This window comes from Polypterus senegalus, chromosome 1 (assembly GCF_016835505.1).
Source record: "Polypterus senegalus isolate Bchr_013 chromosome 1, ASM1683550v1, whole genome shotgun sequence".
Classification (NCBI taxonomy): domain Eukaryota; kingdom Metazoa; phylum Chordata; class Cladistia; order Polypteriformes; family Polypteridae; genus Polypterus; species Polypterus senegalus.
Genome location: NC_053154.1, coordinates 85,003,936 through 85,021,438, shown reverse-complemented (window position 1 = coordinate 85,021,438; position 17,503 = coordinate 85,003,936). Strand labels below are relative to the sequence as shown.

At 37.0% G+C, this 17,503-nt stretch overlaps 1 protein-coding gene across 1 annotated transcript in view; it reads left to right on the top strand.

Annotated features, from left to right (window-relative positions):
* Positions 1-7,544, top strand: part of LOC120525192 (DENN domain-containing protein 4B-like) — a 115,287-nt gene extending 107,743 nt beyond the window's left edge. The window contains exons 15-18 of the mRNA XM_039747336.1: positions 382-496; positions 3,676-3,882; positions 5,793-5,921; positions 7,380-7,544. Of these exons, the coding sequence (XP_039603270.1) occupies positions 382-496; positions 3,676-3,882; positions 5,793-5,921; positions 7,380-7,544 (616 nt within the window). The remainder of the gene's footprint in view (positions 1-381; positions 497-3,675; positions 3,883-5,792; positions 5,922-7,379) is intronic.
* Positions 7,545-17,503: the final 9,959 nt, after the last annotated feature.

The following is a 17,503-nucleotide window of genomic DNA, read 5'->3' as shown; positions in this document are numbered from 1 at the left end:
TTTTAGTGTTCTAACTAATACATTTCCAAATTAACAGTGGAAATTCCTCACGTCTAAAATGGCAAATGAAATAAGAGCATTCCATAGAATGTACCCAGTTTAGCTGGGTTATGTACAGACAAGAGTGGAAGTACAGTAACCTGTAATTCCACCCATTTTTCTGGAGCTTTAATGGGAGCAGTGGTAATTGCAGTGCTTCGGTTGTAACCCCACACTTAACACTACAACAACAATATACTTAAAATAAAACATTCTAATTATCAGTTTGGAAAGCAGATATAAAGTTTCAGACCATCTCCACCCATGTATGTTTATCTATTTATGTGGTAGTGATCTGCTTTATTGTAGTCGGCAGTAAACATAACTTTGCATCTTTTACAGATATGATGTGTTTCCACTCTTAAAGTCAGAGCTCTTTGATAGACCACAAGATTTGCTGAAACTGCAAACTAAAGGGAGTGCACCCAGCAGTCCAGCCCCTCGCAGGACAAAACAGGTACTATTGTGCTTCCTGAAAGCATATGAAGCAAACTGAATTGCTGATATAGTATTTTAAAATAAAAGCATTTAAAATAATAATAAAAAGGTTTTAAAAAATCAGACACAATTTCACCAAATTTCAGTTAAAGGCCCTGGCATAGTTTCTTTGTTTTCTTAATAGTGAGGAACTATTCACACACCCTTTATTTACTTCTTTTCTTCCAGTATTACAATATTGACTTGGAATGTAAAACGTCCCAATTGTTTTTCTGCTGAGCAAACTTTCTTTTTTAAGTAACTTTTTTGAAATGTACTGCTCAAAAAAATTAAAGGAACACTTTTTAATCAGAGTATAACATCAAGTCAATGAAACTCCTGTGTTATTGATCTGGTCAGTTAAGTAACAGAGTGGGTTGTTGATCAGTTTCAGCTGCTTTGGTGTTAATGAAATATATAACAGGTGCACTAGAGGCACAACAATGAGACGACCCCCAAAACAGGAATGGTTTAACAGGTAGAGGCCACTGACATTTTTCCCTCTTCATCTTTTCTGACTTTTTTTTTTACTAGTTTTGCATTTGGTCAGTGTCACTACTGGTAGCATGAGGCCATACCTGGACCCTGCAGAGGTTGCACAGGTAGCCAAAATTCTCCAGGATGGCACATCAATACATGCCATTGCCAGAAGGTTTGCTGTGTCTCCCAGCACAGTCTCAAGGGCATGGAGGAGATTCCAGGAGACAGGCCGTTACACTAGGAGAGCTGGAAAGGGCAGTAGAAGGTCCTCAACCCATCAGTAGGACCGGTATCTGCTGCTTTGTGCAAGGAGGAATAGCATGAGCACTACCAGAACCCTACAAAATGATCTCCAGTAGGCCACTAGTTTGAATGTCTCTTATCAAACAATCAGAAACAGACTTCATGAGAGTGCCCTGAGCCCCTGATGTCTTCTAGTGGGCCTTGTGCTCATTGCCTGGCACCATGGAGCTTAATTGGCATTCGCCATAGAATACCAGAATTGGCAGGTCCACCACTGGTGCCCTGTGCTTTTCACAGATGAGAGCAGGTTCACCCTGAGCACATGTGACAGACATGAAAGGGTCTGGAGAAGCCGTGGAGAACGTTATGCAGCCTGTAACATCGTTCAGCATGACTGGTTTGGTGGTGAGTGAGTGATGGTCTGGGGAGGCATATTCATGGAGGGACACACAGACCTCTACAGGCTAGACAATGGCACCTTGATTGCCATTAGGTATCGGGATGAAATTCTTGGACCCATTGTCAGACCCTGTGCTGGTGCAGTAGGTCCTGGGTTCCTCCTGGTGCGCAACAATGCCTGGCCTCATGTGATAAGAGTATGCAAGCAGTTGATGGAGGATAAAGGAATTGATACCATTGACTGGCCCCCACACTCACCTGACCTAAATCCAATAGAACACCTCTGGGACATTTATGTTTCGGTCCTTCTGACGCTGCCATGTTGCACCTCAGACTGTCCAGGAGCTCAGTGATGCCCTGGTCCAGATCTGGGAGGAGATCCTCCAGGACACCATCCACGTGGCGGCTATACAACCTACTGACTATGATTTGGAGTTGCTGCAGTGAAATTTCTGCAAAATGGACCAGCCTGCCGCATCATTTTTCACTTTGATTTTTGGAGTGTCTTTGAATTCAGCCCTCTATAGGTTGATAATTTTCATTTCCATAAATAAATGTGGCGTGCTTTCATTCCTAACACATTACCCAGTCTGTATCAGTATAGATATCCACCATGATTTTTTCCCCATTGAGATCTGATGTGTTTTCTAAGTGTTCCTTTAATTTTTTTGAGCAGTTTATTTTGAATGGTTCTGGGCTAATGAACGTTAACCCTGCTTATTTACATTTACAATGGACATCACGTTTCTGAATACTGGTGTCATATGGTACATGACTACTGTAGGACAGACCTCAAAAAAAATTAATTACAGAGAAATCTGGAAAGATTAAGCAATAATGTTCACTCTTTCCATCCATAAGATGGTTCTGTTTCATATGAATAAAGATATACAACTGCACAATGAATATCAAAGCTCTCTGCAGCATTATTGAAGGTTTTTATTCTAAAAATAGACTGCTTCATGTTTACGTAAACATATATTTATAACAAGATTTTATTAAAAATGGAAAAATTTCAGCAAATCTAGACAATTTAAATCAATAAAATCTGACATCTCAATGACAATGTTTAATCTTTTGATAGCATACAATATTCAATTAGAAGTTAAGAGCAGAGCTAAACACTAATTAATGGTTCTTAGTGATTACCATCATCCCATATTACATCATTTCTTTCCTGCCATCAGGGATGCCTCCCAGAATAATATACACATATCCATAGAGCATGTGTAGGCAAACATGTTTTGATGAGCATGATTTTACATTTAGCTTACTCAATTGCCTATTCCGAGTCCAGCTAAGCTTTTATAAGAGATCTTGGAATGACACCTGAGATGGTGTTTTTGTTATTTGTCTGTAAGATATGAATTAATTGACTCTTTCATATACAGTATTTCTTGTACAAAATATGTTAAATATGGTTAAACACTGTGGGCATACAAACTTTTCTGTCTATCACACAAATTCATATTAGTGATCGTTGGCCTTTGCCTGTTAATATGGTACCATCTAGTGATGTAATATTAATTGCGGTTCTTCAGTAGAGTAGAACATCTGTATAGGGTGGTCCAGATCTAAATTATGCAATTTTCATTACGCTATAACTTATTAGGTTTTTTTGCATAGAAAATCACCCGAAAAATCACGGACCATCAAGAAGTGTGCAAACTGACGACATGAAGAATCGTCCCCGCATAAATCAGTCATCCAGACGATCTGGATCTGCATATTTAGAATTGGTAACCCTATAAGCAGATATACGGCTTAACATAGTTAACAAGCAGTGTTTTGTAATCCACATTAACTTTAAAGACTAATGACCAAAATCAAAATATTTTATATAAAAAAAAAAGAATATTAATGTAATTATTTTCTGAAATATATGAAAACATATTTTCTCAACAAATCTTTTTGCCTTTTATTGATTTGTTACATTGTAGTTAAACTGTATAAGCAACTGGCAGTGACAAAAGCGTTCTAAATCTTATTCACTGTATGCTTTGTTAGTGATAAAATACATTGTTTTATTTATCCCAGGAAATCAAGCTAGCCCAGAAACGTGCCCAAAAATATTCTTCAGTGCCAGAAATGTGGTCAAAATGTTTGCTTGGTCATTGCTATGGTCTATGGTTCATCTACCTTCCTACATATGTGCGAGCTGAGAGTTCCAAGGTGCGAGCCTTACACACTGCTTATGAAGTGCTAAAGCATATGGAGACTAGGAAGGTTGTACTACCTGATGAGGTGGGTCTTGGTTCTTTATTAACATTAGAACTGCTAAATTCAATATGATATTAGAATTATGATGGAAATAGACAAAGTGGTCATTTACGGTGCCTTTATTTTAATACTGTGCTGCCTGTGTTTCTTTTTAAAAAATAAAAAAAATCTTGATGACATCAAATATTTTAATGAATGACAGTATATTACATTAATGACTTACTATTATATATCTTATAGTTTGTACAGTGTTATTTATATATATATATATATATATTATATATATAACAGTATATATTATATATATATTATATATTATATATATATATTATATATTTAGTTTACTGTATATTATATATATAATATTCGTTTGCATTTTTACTTAGCCATTTGATGATCTCAGTCTCTTCCTACTATTTTTTTTAAGAGCATAATATGTCAGTCCCACTTTATCCAGTTCAGGACTGCGAGTGTCAAATCCTGTTCTAGTAGCACTTGAGCACAAGAGGTGGACAAGATCAGCACCTAAACTCACGCTAACACAGGGCTAAATTGAAATTGCCAATTAAACTAACACAAACGCTATACCCAGTGAAAAAAACACACATACAAATAGTAAGCTTCCAAAGTCCATACATATAGTAACCAGGTTTGTAATTTGAACTCCTGATTCTGGATTCATGTGGCAGCAGTGCCACTCACTGGGCCATTATGACTCCCTTTGATAAAATAATCCGTAGTCATGTGGAAAGAAGGTTATAGATGCCATGTGTGGGAAGGGATTTAAAAAGATCTCCAAACAATTGGAAGTAAACTATTTCACTGTCCGGAAGATCATCTAAAAGTGGAGGAGATTTTAGACAACTGCTAACTTGTCCAGGCCAGGTTCAACTAGTTTAACTCGAGAGGAGAATGCAAGATGCTGAAAGAAGTATTAGAGATCCCCCAGAATCATTGGGCCTACATTTAGCTTTTAGTGCTGTTTGGGGAGGTTTCCAGTGTTTTAGCCCCTGATCTTGGGCATCCAGTCCCTACTTTATGAAAGCCCTACCCATCCAATATTCTTAGGCTTCCTGCCCCTGACCTTCAAGAACCCAACCCCTTTTACTCCACTTACTCCATTTCTGCCTTGTGACAACGCACGTTGACAGTATAAAAACTGCACAGGAAACACACCTCCCAATCCACCTCTGTCCCTCCATGTTAACCTTGTAAAAACTCCATGGATACTCCCCCTACCCCGCTAGATGACATTGCAAAGCTACAGTGGGGTCAAAGCTCACTGAACTCCATGAGGGACCACCCTTCAGCTCATTGACAAAGAGAAAAATAAACAGGGACTCCTCCCAATGTTATTTATATGTTTATGAACACATGTAATGCTCATTCTCAAGTCATACTCACAATCTAAACAAATTGAATGCATTGATTTATATCACGTGTACATAAATGTGTGATTCAGACCTGAACATGTTAGAGGCTTATCTGCCAGTTTACACAGTGTTAAAATTAAGCAGGTGCAACTATGGAATGCATTGTGATTTGACAAGGCAGTACATTACAATAGCCAGGACAATAAATGTCATTCAGGATTAATATTCATTTCATGAATTATAGTTGTGGATTACTGTTTCTAAGCTAAAATGACATTTATTAAAGATACCTGTTTGAAAATATGTAAAAGTGCAAAACTTTTCTTTAACTAAGCCATATTGCTCATTATTTAATTTCTAGTGAAATTCTAATTACAATCTGTTCACATTATTTATGGTAGTTTTTCGAATGGGAGTAGCTACTCAAATGGTATCTTCTCATGAATTTGAATCTAAAAACACAATTTAGAATAAAATATTTGGCTTTCTAATCCTAGACATTGTTCCTCAGATTCATATATACAGTATTTAACTTTCATCATTTACCTTGTTCTATGTCAGGTATGCTACCGTATACTGATGCAACTCTGTGGTCAGTATGGACAGCCTGTGTTAGCTGTCAGAGTGCTTCTAGAGATGAAGAAGGCAGGCATTACACCTAACACCATCACTTATGGCTACTACAATAAGGTTAGTCATTTTTTGTTATACTGGTAGTGAAATATAAAACCTTAGACAAAGATAAGCACAATACATGTGAAATAATATATCATAGCAGACTGATACATCTAGGTATCAATTCTTTTCGTATTATAGATATGAAGTTTATTGTCAAATGTCTGGCTTATAACATGTGTAATAAAGATATATGTAATATTGAAATATAAATTCATCTGGGACTTAACACCTTTTTGTTTCATTTATATTGGTCTGCATGACAGTTGAATTCTTTAATAGCGAGTGTTTTTTCATCATGTTTACTTTTAAAACAACTGCATATGTCAAATGTGACTTTTCTTACTACTTCACATCATTTCTTAAAGAGCAGCTCAGATAGCTAACAGGGGCTTATAAATCCATTTCTTTACAGACACAGAATACTTGTAATAGTCAGTCAGTCATTTTCCAACCCACTATTCCTAACACAGGGTCACGGGGGTCTGCTGGAGCCAATCCCAGCCAGCACAGGGCACAAGGCAGGAACAAACACTGGGCAGGGCACCAGCCCACCGCAGGACACACACTAGGGAGAATTTAGGATTTCCAATGCACCTAACCTGCATGTCTTTGGACTGTGGGAGGAAACCGGAGCACACGGAGGAAACCCACGCAGTCATGGGGAGAACATGCAGACTCCACACAGGGAGAACCTGGGAAGCAGCAGTGCTACCACCGTGCCACCCACATGTAATAGTATATTGTCAAATAAAAGTAAAAAGGCAGCTGTTAAGTCATGCAGTATACTAATTACGGACAACACCATGTTTTAATCATTACGGTCTATAATTAGGATGTTATATGGTATAACTGCTTACAAGTATACTGTCTTTTAGCCATTAAAAAATGCTGTTGGTGATCTTTAACTGGAATGAAAGGTTCATGCCTGAAAGCCGTCACTCTGGAAACTTGATAGGTTGACGTGGTATGTGTGAATGTCAAATTCTAGCTAATTTCTGGGGTTGCATTTGTGAAAGTAGCTAATGTGGATGTGGCATTTATACTTTCTCCCATGTCTGCATGGCTTTCATTAGAGTATGCATGGTGGCAAAGGAAACCAATAAGATATGCATTTTAGATTAAATGGTGACTCCAAAATCCATAGTTTAACGATTTTTGTCTTGTCCTCGGCACTACAGAGGTATGCACAGGCTCCTCTGAACACTATAAAATAGACTTCTAGGTTAGCTTAGAAGTTGAACTGATAGACATATAACTGGAGATGTGAACAGATTTTATTACACATCCATTATGATTTATGATATAATGTGAAGGTTTGATCTATAAATGTTTTATTATACATACTCTCTGTATGATAGAGCTGCAATGTAGAATATTCAGTACCTCAGAAATTAATTCCACAGGTTTAGTTCACTTACTGTTTATGTAAAAACATACATTAACTTTCATATTAATCCATTATACTTCAAGGCGGTGTTAGAGTGCAAGTGGCCATCTACCAATCAAGGTGGGAGGCTGCGATGGACTAAGCTGCGCAATGTTATCCTTGGTGTGGCCCAGTTCAGGCAGCCAATCAAGCGACGGCAGCTTGAGCAGGGATCTGTCACTAACATGTCAGGTAAGTCTAAGAAGTAGGATTTATTTTTTTATTAAATACTTTTTAATAAATTTGCGTGATTATGAGTGCATCATTTAAAGATAAAGTGGTCATAGTATATTTTCATTGTAGATCTTGCTTTGAAACTGCTTTTTGTTTGTTTTTATATAAACCAAATTTTGCACAGCAATTAATTCTAAATAAAAAGCTGAGCCCAGAGCACTACTTAGTCTAAGTATCAGGTATGTGGAAAAATGTTTCTGCTGGATAGTTTGAACAAACTGTTTATTACAGATCAGCATTTTAAAAACATGTTTTCTAGAGGTTATTTCCACTTAAAATGTATAAAAAGAAATATTTTGCAGTACAGTGTTCGTGTTTTTTTTGCTCCCGTTTTCCTGGAGATAAGCAAAAAATAGATGTTATAATGATACAATGCATTGAGTATATTTAGAACATTACAACATACAACAGTGTACAACCGAAGGCAGTAAGGAAGAGGAGGCAGATAATCGACAGCTTCGGCTATTCATGACATATACCTCTTAATGGGCAAAAACTCTGGTGGCTCTGCTGCTAATGTGTCAGAGAATAGTTACATTATACGGTACATTTATTTGTATGGCAGTGTTTAAAGTATGTCTTCACAAACTGTGAAAATTTCCATCTTATGAACGTCTCAGAATTGATAACTCTGACTTTCATTCTTGTGTGAATGTGATGACATACAAACAATGATGCTACTAGTCCTAACACATTTTAGGATACTATTTATTGCTTTGAAATTGTTATTCTGTTCTACACAGATAATTTTTATTTAAAGAATTTCAGCTGCCAAAAATACTGAATTTCAATGAATATAACCTTCATGTATTGTGAAGCGGAAGGCATATCAAATACTTAGAAGATTTAAATATTTCTACAGATTTTATTGGTAAACTGAAAAACCTTAAAATAAGCAGTATTGTAAGCCCAAGAGCTACACCTTGGGTAAAGTAGTATATTCTGGGAAATATCATTTTGACAGATGATTTAAACGTTATAGTAAAAAAAATTAGTCATCAAGTTAGTAATGAAAGGTTCAAATTAGCACAAATAAAATTGAAGAAGTAAACACATATGGTTATGTTAGCAAAGCATTAAAGTAAAACTAATTATTCACTTTTTGAATTAGTCATTTTAGAATAATCGTTTAGTGTATTTTTTGCTATTGATCAATAAACATAAACATGATGTGACATTGGTGTTTCTTGTGGATGAGCTATGGCTATCGGTAGTACAAAGTACTTTATTTAAAAAAAACAATGTCATGTAGATAAAGGAAGTTATAAAGCACATCCAATATATGGTTATTTAAGGATTCAAGAGGAAATTTCCAAATCATTGAAAACAACATATAATACAGTAAAGCCCACAATAAACAAATTGTAGAGAGAATAATTTAGACTTTCATTAATCACCAGATTAATGTCTATTTTACTTGTTTACCCAGGTTAACTGGTTGGCCCTAAATCATTTTCCTCTATTCCTCACGGTCCCAAGCATCCTTTGGGGTAGTACCATTTTTGTTTCCATATCATCTGATACCTCTTCCAACCATGTCTTGTTTGCCATCCCTCCTAGCCTCATTCCCACCATCTCCATCTTGGTGCATCTTTTCGCCATATCATCCTTTTTCTTTTAATTCCACTAGGGGGCTCTGCCCCCTGCTCGCTTCGCTCGCCCACCCCTGTGTTTGGTTTACCGGATATACAATACAATACAATTTATTTTTTGTATAGCCCAAAATCACACAAGAAGTGCCACAATGCCCCCCTGCCTTGACCCTCTAAGAAGACCAGAAAAAAACTCCCAAAAAAAACCCTTGTAGGGAAAAAATTGAAGAAACCTTGGGAAAGGCAGTTCAAAGAGAGACCCCTTTCCAGGTTGGTTTGGCGTGCAGTGGGTGTCAAAAAGAAGGGGGTCAATACAATACAGTACAATACATATAACAGAATAAATCCTCAATACAGTATAAAAATATAAATTCTAGAAGTACGGAGTAGAATTTCACATTAGATGATATCACATAATATGATTTGGATTTGTTTACAGTCCTGGAGACCTCATTCATCAAGCTGCCTCTCCCATTTGGCCATTCCACATCTGAAGTAGCGCAAATCCGATGAAAGGACCCCTCTTTCCCACGATTCCTGCGATCCTCCATTAGGGATGACTTTACCTTAGGCAGGCAATATACAATTTAAAGAAACTGTTACTTTCTTGGGAATTGTTACATATGCATTATTTTCACTTTTACTTTAAAAACTTTTGTAAAAACAATACTTGTCCTTTATTTTCGGCCCCATGCGTGGTTACATGATAGCACGCCAAGGATATGCCGTCGCATCATCTGCTATCATCCTGCTGCTGGCGAGCTGCACGTTTTGCTTGTCTCTTGGTTGTTTTAAGAGCTGGGAGCACATGATGTTTGTCTGACAGATGCAATACAGCAACTGCTAGGTTCGATGTCTATGGACTTGTTTTAAATGATGGCTCACTGCCTGGTCTCACGTGACGTTGTAAAAACAATATTTGTCCTTTAATTCCGACCCCCCAGCGTGGTTATTCTTTCTTGCAGGACGTATAACGCTGCTCGTTCGCGTGCGGGGGGGGAGTGGGGGCTGCTGTTGCGCTGCCCTTCGATCTGTTTAAAGCCCTTACAGCCGCTGTCCTTTTTCCTGCTTTGTGTCTCTGCTGCTCACGTTGTGATCGCTTGTCTGTCATCATAAATATACACCTGACTGAATTGTGTTTTCTTTGAAATTAAACTTGTCGTTGCTTTAACTGTTGCAGGTCCACAGATTCTCATAGTGTATGTTCTATTATTGTGTAAATCTACGTTTTGTGCATTGAATGATGTGCACTGAGACACCTGTATCTGTGTGTGCTGCTTCCGTTTACACTACTTTTTTTTTTTTTGTTTCGTTTCACAGTTCTTTTATTTGTCTTTCGTGATCTTAACATGAAGATCATGTATCGTCTACTAGTCATTCATTCCACAGGATTTTTTTTATAATAGAGAGATATTTTCAAAGCACTTTCTTGTGTTTCTCCTCACCACATTTGTTGACAACACACGTGGCATAGGTCTTCTCCTGACATAATTTTAACAGACCTTTACTAATCAATGTCAAGGAGACTTCTGTAGAAGATAAAATGGGGGACAACTCCTGGTATTTCTTCAATGCTCCCACCCTGGCTATCATCGCTGTGCTTCCACCTCCATCCATACTCAACATGTCATCCTAGTAGTGGAACTTCACTACCTTCTCCAAAACAACTCCATTGACAGTACATTAATTTTCACTTACTACATCAACATTCTACACCCCCTCTCACACTTTCTACAAGCAAAGGTCACAGTTGCTGCCTGCCTCTCACACCACTACATCTTTTATGCACCTGCTTTCAACAGCCTGTGCATTGGATTACATTTCTACACATCTTTCATGGTCTTGCGCTCACCTCTTCCACACTTTAGTATTTTGTGCATTTATGTTTGGGGCCTTTTGCTTCAAGATTATTTATCCATTTAAGTATCTTCTCCTATACTTAACACTTGTCTTTTTGCCAATAAAACAAGATCATCTACATACAAGAAAACACTGGTGCAGCCACTTCCATGATCCATATCCCCTGTCTCAACTGCAATTTGTACTTCCCCATACCTTGATATCAATGCAGACACTAAAAATACACCCTTCTCTGCGTTAACATTTTTATACACCATATGCAGCTCTTCTTTACTAGAGGCACATTCAGTTGGCATTGCTGAAAATTCTTGCAATGCAGCACCATGCCTTGGACCAGTTCTATCAATACTAAAGGATTTTTTTTTTGTGATTTGTAGGCAGTGGAAATTTACAGGGACACCTTAATACAAGAATATAGTAATTTCTTGGTGTGTATTTTGTAATATATTAAAGATTGTATTGTGATTTCTGTACTATATTACAATTTGTCAATTCCTCTTTTATTTGAGTAAAGTTAGAGTAGCAATTATACCTTTAAAAATGTTTTAGTCTATTACACCTAATAAGAAAAACCCTTTATTCTATTCATCCCACTTAAATGTTTTTTTTTTTTTTTGTTGTTGTTGTTGAAATGGTTTTCAGATATCTCAGCAGACTTGGAATACTCAGTTATTGTACATAACACATAAGTGTGTGTCTTTCTAAAATGAGTTCCGTGTAAGCCAATGTAAGATAAGCTGTTATGTGTGTACAAGAACTCAGTTAATAGAGATTATAATGTTTAATATATAAGATGTAATATTTGAATATATATGCATATGCATTTAAAATTCAGTATTTATTTATTTTCATATTAACATAGGGTTTTCATGCTAATTACTGCTAAGTCTTACTGTCTTGTGAAATCTATGCATAGAACAAATAAGCAATGGCAAATTAAAATAAGTCAAGAAATCATTAAGTGTACAAACTTTTATTCAAATGTTTGATTCATCAGAATAGCTACCCTTTTATATTATAAAACAGTCAAACTGTGGTAACCCTTTTGATTCAGAATTCCAGTCACTCTGTGCAAGTCAAAAACTCTGCCTTCAGCAAAGGGACCCAAGACCATCACACTTCATCCTCCATGTTTGAAAGTTGGTATTGCACACTAAGGAACCAAGGGAGGAATGGTGGCTCTGAGGCTAAGGATCTGCGCTGGTATCCCAAAGATTGCCGGTTCGAATCCCCGTCACTGCCAAAAGAGACCCTACTCTGCTGGGCCTATGAGCAAGGACCTTAACCTGCAATTGCCCCAGGGACGCTGTACAGTGGCTGACCCTGTGCTCTGACCCATAGGGGTATGCGAAAACTAACAAATTCCTAATACAAGAAATTGTATAATGCGAAATAAAGAACAAAAAAAAAAAAACCAAAACATTCTTTCACCAACTGGACGGCATACAAACACCCTGAGTGATGAACCAAAAATTTCAAATTTTGATTCATTGGGCTTTCTTTCAGTCTGCTGTAGTCCAAAGCTGGTATTTTAAGGCCCTATTATGTCCTTTAAGGAATGGCTCTCTTACTGCCACTTGCCTTGTCAAACCTGCAGCACAAAGTCCCCTCTTCACAGTAGAAACTGAGACTCGTCTATTTTTTTTTTTTTTTCTTTTCTTCAACCTCTGTTTAAGCTATGGTTAAAACTCTTGTGCTGTGAGGCGCCTATCATCTAAGCTGATCGCCTTTCCGAAACTTGCCTTCTGATTGGCTTGTGACTTTGAATCTGCCAGATCTCTTCCTATTAGAGGTTTTTTCCAGTTTCCAATTGCCTTTGGATTGTGTACGACACCGTACAATTGACATTTTTTATTTATTTTTACTTTTGCAATTTCTCTAAATGAAAAGCCTGTACTTCTAAGGATAATAATGCTCTGTTCATTGGTTAATTGATATTATCATTGGAATTTACAACTTTCTACAGTATAATATTGTTCAAGTACTACTTCACTGTTCCACTGTTCACTGTACTGTTCCAACTCTGCTTTAAGACAGACCGAGGATTTTTAAGTAATGAACAGACATTGGGACACCTGTGTAAATAATTTGTTTCAACCTGGAATATTTGTAGATTGTAACATATTAGTTTTTCCCTAAAGAAGGCTCATTTGTAATATTCTGAAACATCCTTTTTCAGTTTTTGCAAACCTAACTTTTAATTTTAAACTTCTGACAGTTTACTGCTTACCTTTTCACCATTTTAGGTCATTCATTGCATTTCAACCGATTAAATGTGAAGACAAACTGGAAAAAAAACTTTTAATTTTAGACAGGGCAAGAAACTGCCTCACTAGAAATGTGTGAAAGCTGTGGCCAAATATGCCAGATGTGACTGACAAGTCAGGTCTTCTCACTAGTTATTTAATAATGTGTCTCTTTCTCATGGGTGGGGGTTGAACTGAAGTTAGTTTTGTTAGGTTTGACTTGAGTGTATGGAACGTTACATGCTTTTAATAAATTCAATAAAAGATAGAAAATAATTAAATAATGTCTTGTAACTTAGATACACACAGAGACACACACACATATACAGTATTTATAAATTCTTTTTTTAATCTTCCAATCACTTTCTTATGGACTGTTTTTTTTACAAAAGTGAAATCTTTGCAATCTTTATGGTAAATGTAAAATGGTAGCAGCTAAGACCAGCTTAAAACTTGATAAAATATGGTTTTCAGGTGTATTTATATTGAATTTTGCTTTCATTAAAACGAAAACTTCTTTAAGCCAGTGTATTTTAAAATATCAGTACAATTTTAGGATTTTAGCATTACAAAGTGTCAAATATGAGCAAGATCAGTTGAAATAATTCATTTATTATGAGTCACATAAGATACAAGATGGTAATCAAGCCCAAAATGTGAAAAACTGTCAAATAATGAAAGTCCTTAATATACATGGAAAAAGATGTTAAAGCAGGAGAAAGTTAATTCCAAACTGAAGAAAAGATTTAAGCATAGTGCTTTGGATCTTGAGATTTCTGCAGCAATTCTTTACCTGTGTGCTACCTGATGGAGACATAAAAATAAAGTACATGTTTGAAAACATGTTTAAGCTAACAAGATACAGGACAAATATTAACTTACTTATGTACTGTAAAACAAATGAAAACAATGTTAGTTTAAGTTGCAAAATTCCAGACAGCTGTATTAGTTAAACTATTTACAATGTTAGTCATATTGCAAATTGCAACAAATGTAAAATTATAATAGATTATAGAGGTTTTGAAGTGCTGATTTATATCAGGCCACTTTTCTTTATGGTTTTAACTTGGGACTTAGTCCATTATAAATCCAAAAGGAAATGCTTGAAATAGTAAACTTATACTATACACTACATTTCCATCCAGGGTTGACTCTTGTCTTATGATTCATCCTTCTGGGATAGGCCACAGTAACTTTGGACTCTTTACACTTGCTGCATTAAGAGTGATGAAAAAAAATCTGGAGTGTGCTCCCCTTGACTTTCTCGTATACTGAGATACTGAGGAAAAGGTCATCAGAACCATTTCCAGTTGCGCAATATTTCTCAAATATCATATCTCTTTGTTTCTCATCAGCTAATTGATAATATCGATATATTATCATTTATCACTATTTATAATCAAACTTTATATTAAAATGATATTTTCACACTTTGGGAGGTTGAAAATTGTGGTGGAATTTTTTCAGGATTACATATGTACTAGCAAAATACCCGCGCTTCGCATTAAGAAGAAAAATTAAGATGAAAATTAAACCTTTTTAAACTGAGGGAAAATATACCAATAATTATTTGTTAAGGATCTCTTTGTATACCACATTGTGAGTTCGGCCCTCCGGTTGTAATATGACCAAGCTGTGCGCTGAGCTTACTCTTAAGCATGCAACATACAGTTGGCCATGTGAACAGTAATCTTGTTTCAAATCTCACAGCTTGGATTGCTGCTGTCATAATCGGTTTGAGTTTCATGGTTTGTTTTAATTATGACAGTATTTGTAGGACTTGTGTTGAAGAGACATTCAGCATCTGTCAAGCATTGTAAGTATACAACCGGTTTCATCGATAACTTCAAATCCAGCTTTTGAGAGTTTAAACATTTATAAACATCAAAGTGTCCACTACTGAAATCGTCACCTGTCAATCTAAGATGTTTTAGAGGCATTGGCGGTTGTTGAAAGTTGTAAAATATTTGGCCATTTCGGTACACTTGAAAGCGATAACCGAACAATTCAGCGGCAGCCATCAACTCACATGCAGATGCATAGGTGAAGGGCTTAAGCATTTCACTCTTATAGTGCTCCTGTGTAGTATAATTATCTCCTGTACCGTCATCAGTCCACACCTTGAACCTGTCCCAGTCATTCAATACATAAGACACAATGTTTCTCCGGATGTCAAGAGTGAGCCTGATTTGGCCGTGCAATATGTAACAAAGAGAATGGAAAAGGTAGGTGCCATCTCCGGGCATGGAAACCACTCGGAAAGTGACAGTTCTTTGATCAATGGTGATCACCTCGATAGACATGTTAATGGGGGTACGGTTGGAATGATAAAGGAAATGGGTACCAGAACAATATAAAGCAAGTCTAAAATACCTACACAATAACTATAATCGTAATAAATGAACAATAAAACAGCGGAGAAGCCGTGGATTAAATAAATAGGCTTTAGTTATCAGCAGGGAGACGTGAATCCCGTGGCGAAGCAAGGAAGGGAATGTAGAGACTGCCTTATATAGGCAGGTAGCCAACATTGTGGGAGGCGTTGGGATGTGGGACCCAACGCCGCCTCACACGGTGACCGAGCTGCAGGCTATGGACGTATATATTTACATAAGTAGGATTCAGTTAGCGTTGGGAACCCGCGTACCAAATTTCTTGAAGGATGGGCCCATAAGTAACAAAGACCGTTGAAAAGTTCAATATGGCGGCCGACAGTGGCATCATACCACCGAAATAAGTACCAAATTTCAGCCTTCTACCTACACGGGAAGTTGGAGAATTAGTGATGTTGGAAAGTTCAATATGGCGGCTGACAGTGGCGTCATACCACTGAAATAAGTACGTACATTGGTTTTGGTTAGCGCAGGGAAGCCACCTGCCAAATTTCGTGAAGATGGGACCATAAATAAGAAAGTTCAACATGGCGGACGTTGTCGACTGTTTACGACCGTAATGACCGTTACGTGTAGAATTTCGAAATGAAACCTACTTAACTTTTGTAAGTAAGCTGTAAGGAACAAGCCTGCCAAATGTCAGCCTTCTACCTACATGGGAAGTTGGAGAATTAGTGATGAATCAGTGAGTCAGTGAGGGCTTTGCCTTTTATTAGTATAGACTAGCAGAATACCCGCGCTTCGCAGCAGAGAAGTAGTGTGTTGAAGAAGTTATGAAAAAGGAAAGGAAACATTTTAAAAATAACATAAGATGATTGTTAATGTAATTGTTTTGTCACTGATATGACTGTTGCTGTCATATATATAGACACAGACACACACACACACAAACACACACACATATATATATACACACACACATATATATGCATATATATATATATATATATATATATATATATATACAGTGGTGTGAAAAACTATTTGCCCCCTTCCTGATTTCTTATTCTTTTGCATGTTTGTCACACAAAATGTTTCTGATCATCAAACACATTTAACCATTAGTCAAATATAACACAAGTAAACACAAAATGCAGTTTTTAAATGATGGTTTTATTATTTAGGGAGAAAAAAAATCCAAACCTACATGGCCCTGTGTGAAAAGTAATTGCCCCCTGAACCTAATAACTGGTTGGGCCACACTTAGCAGCAATAACTGCAATCAAGCGTTTGCGATAACTTGCAATGAGTCTTTTTCAGCGCTCTGGAGGAATTTTGGCCCAATCATCTTTGCAGAATTGTTGTAATTCAGCTTTATTTGAGGGTTTTCTAGCATGAACCGCCTTTTTAAGGTCATGCCATAGCATCTCAATTGGATTCAGGTCAGGACTTTGACTAGGCCACTCCAAAGTCTTCATTTTGTTTTCTTCAGCCATTCAGAGGTGGATTTGCTGGTGTGTTTTGGGTGATTGTCCTGTTGCAGCACCCAAGATCGCTTCAGCTTGAGTTGACGAACAGATGGCGGACATTCTCCTTCAGGATTTTTTGGTAGACAGTAGAATTCATGGTTCCATCTATCACAGCAAGCCTTCCAGGTCCTGAAGCAGCAAAACAACCCCAGACCATCACACTACCACCACCATATTTTACTATTGGTATGATGTTCTTTTTCTGAAATGCTGTGTTCCTTTTCGCCAGATGTAACGGGACATTTGTCTTCCAACAAGTTCAACTTTTGTCTCATCAGTCCACAAGGTATTTCCCCAAAAGTCTTGGCAATCATTGAGATGTTTCTTAGCAAAATTGAGACGAGCCCTAATGTTCTTTTGCTTAACAGTGGTTT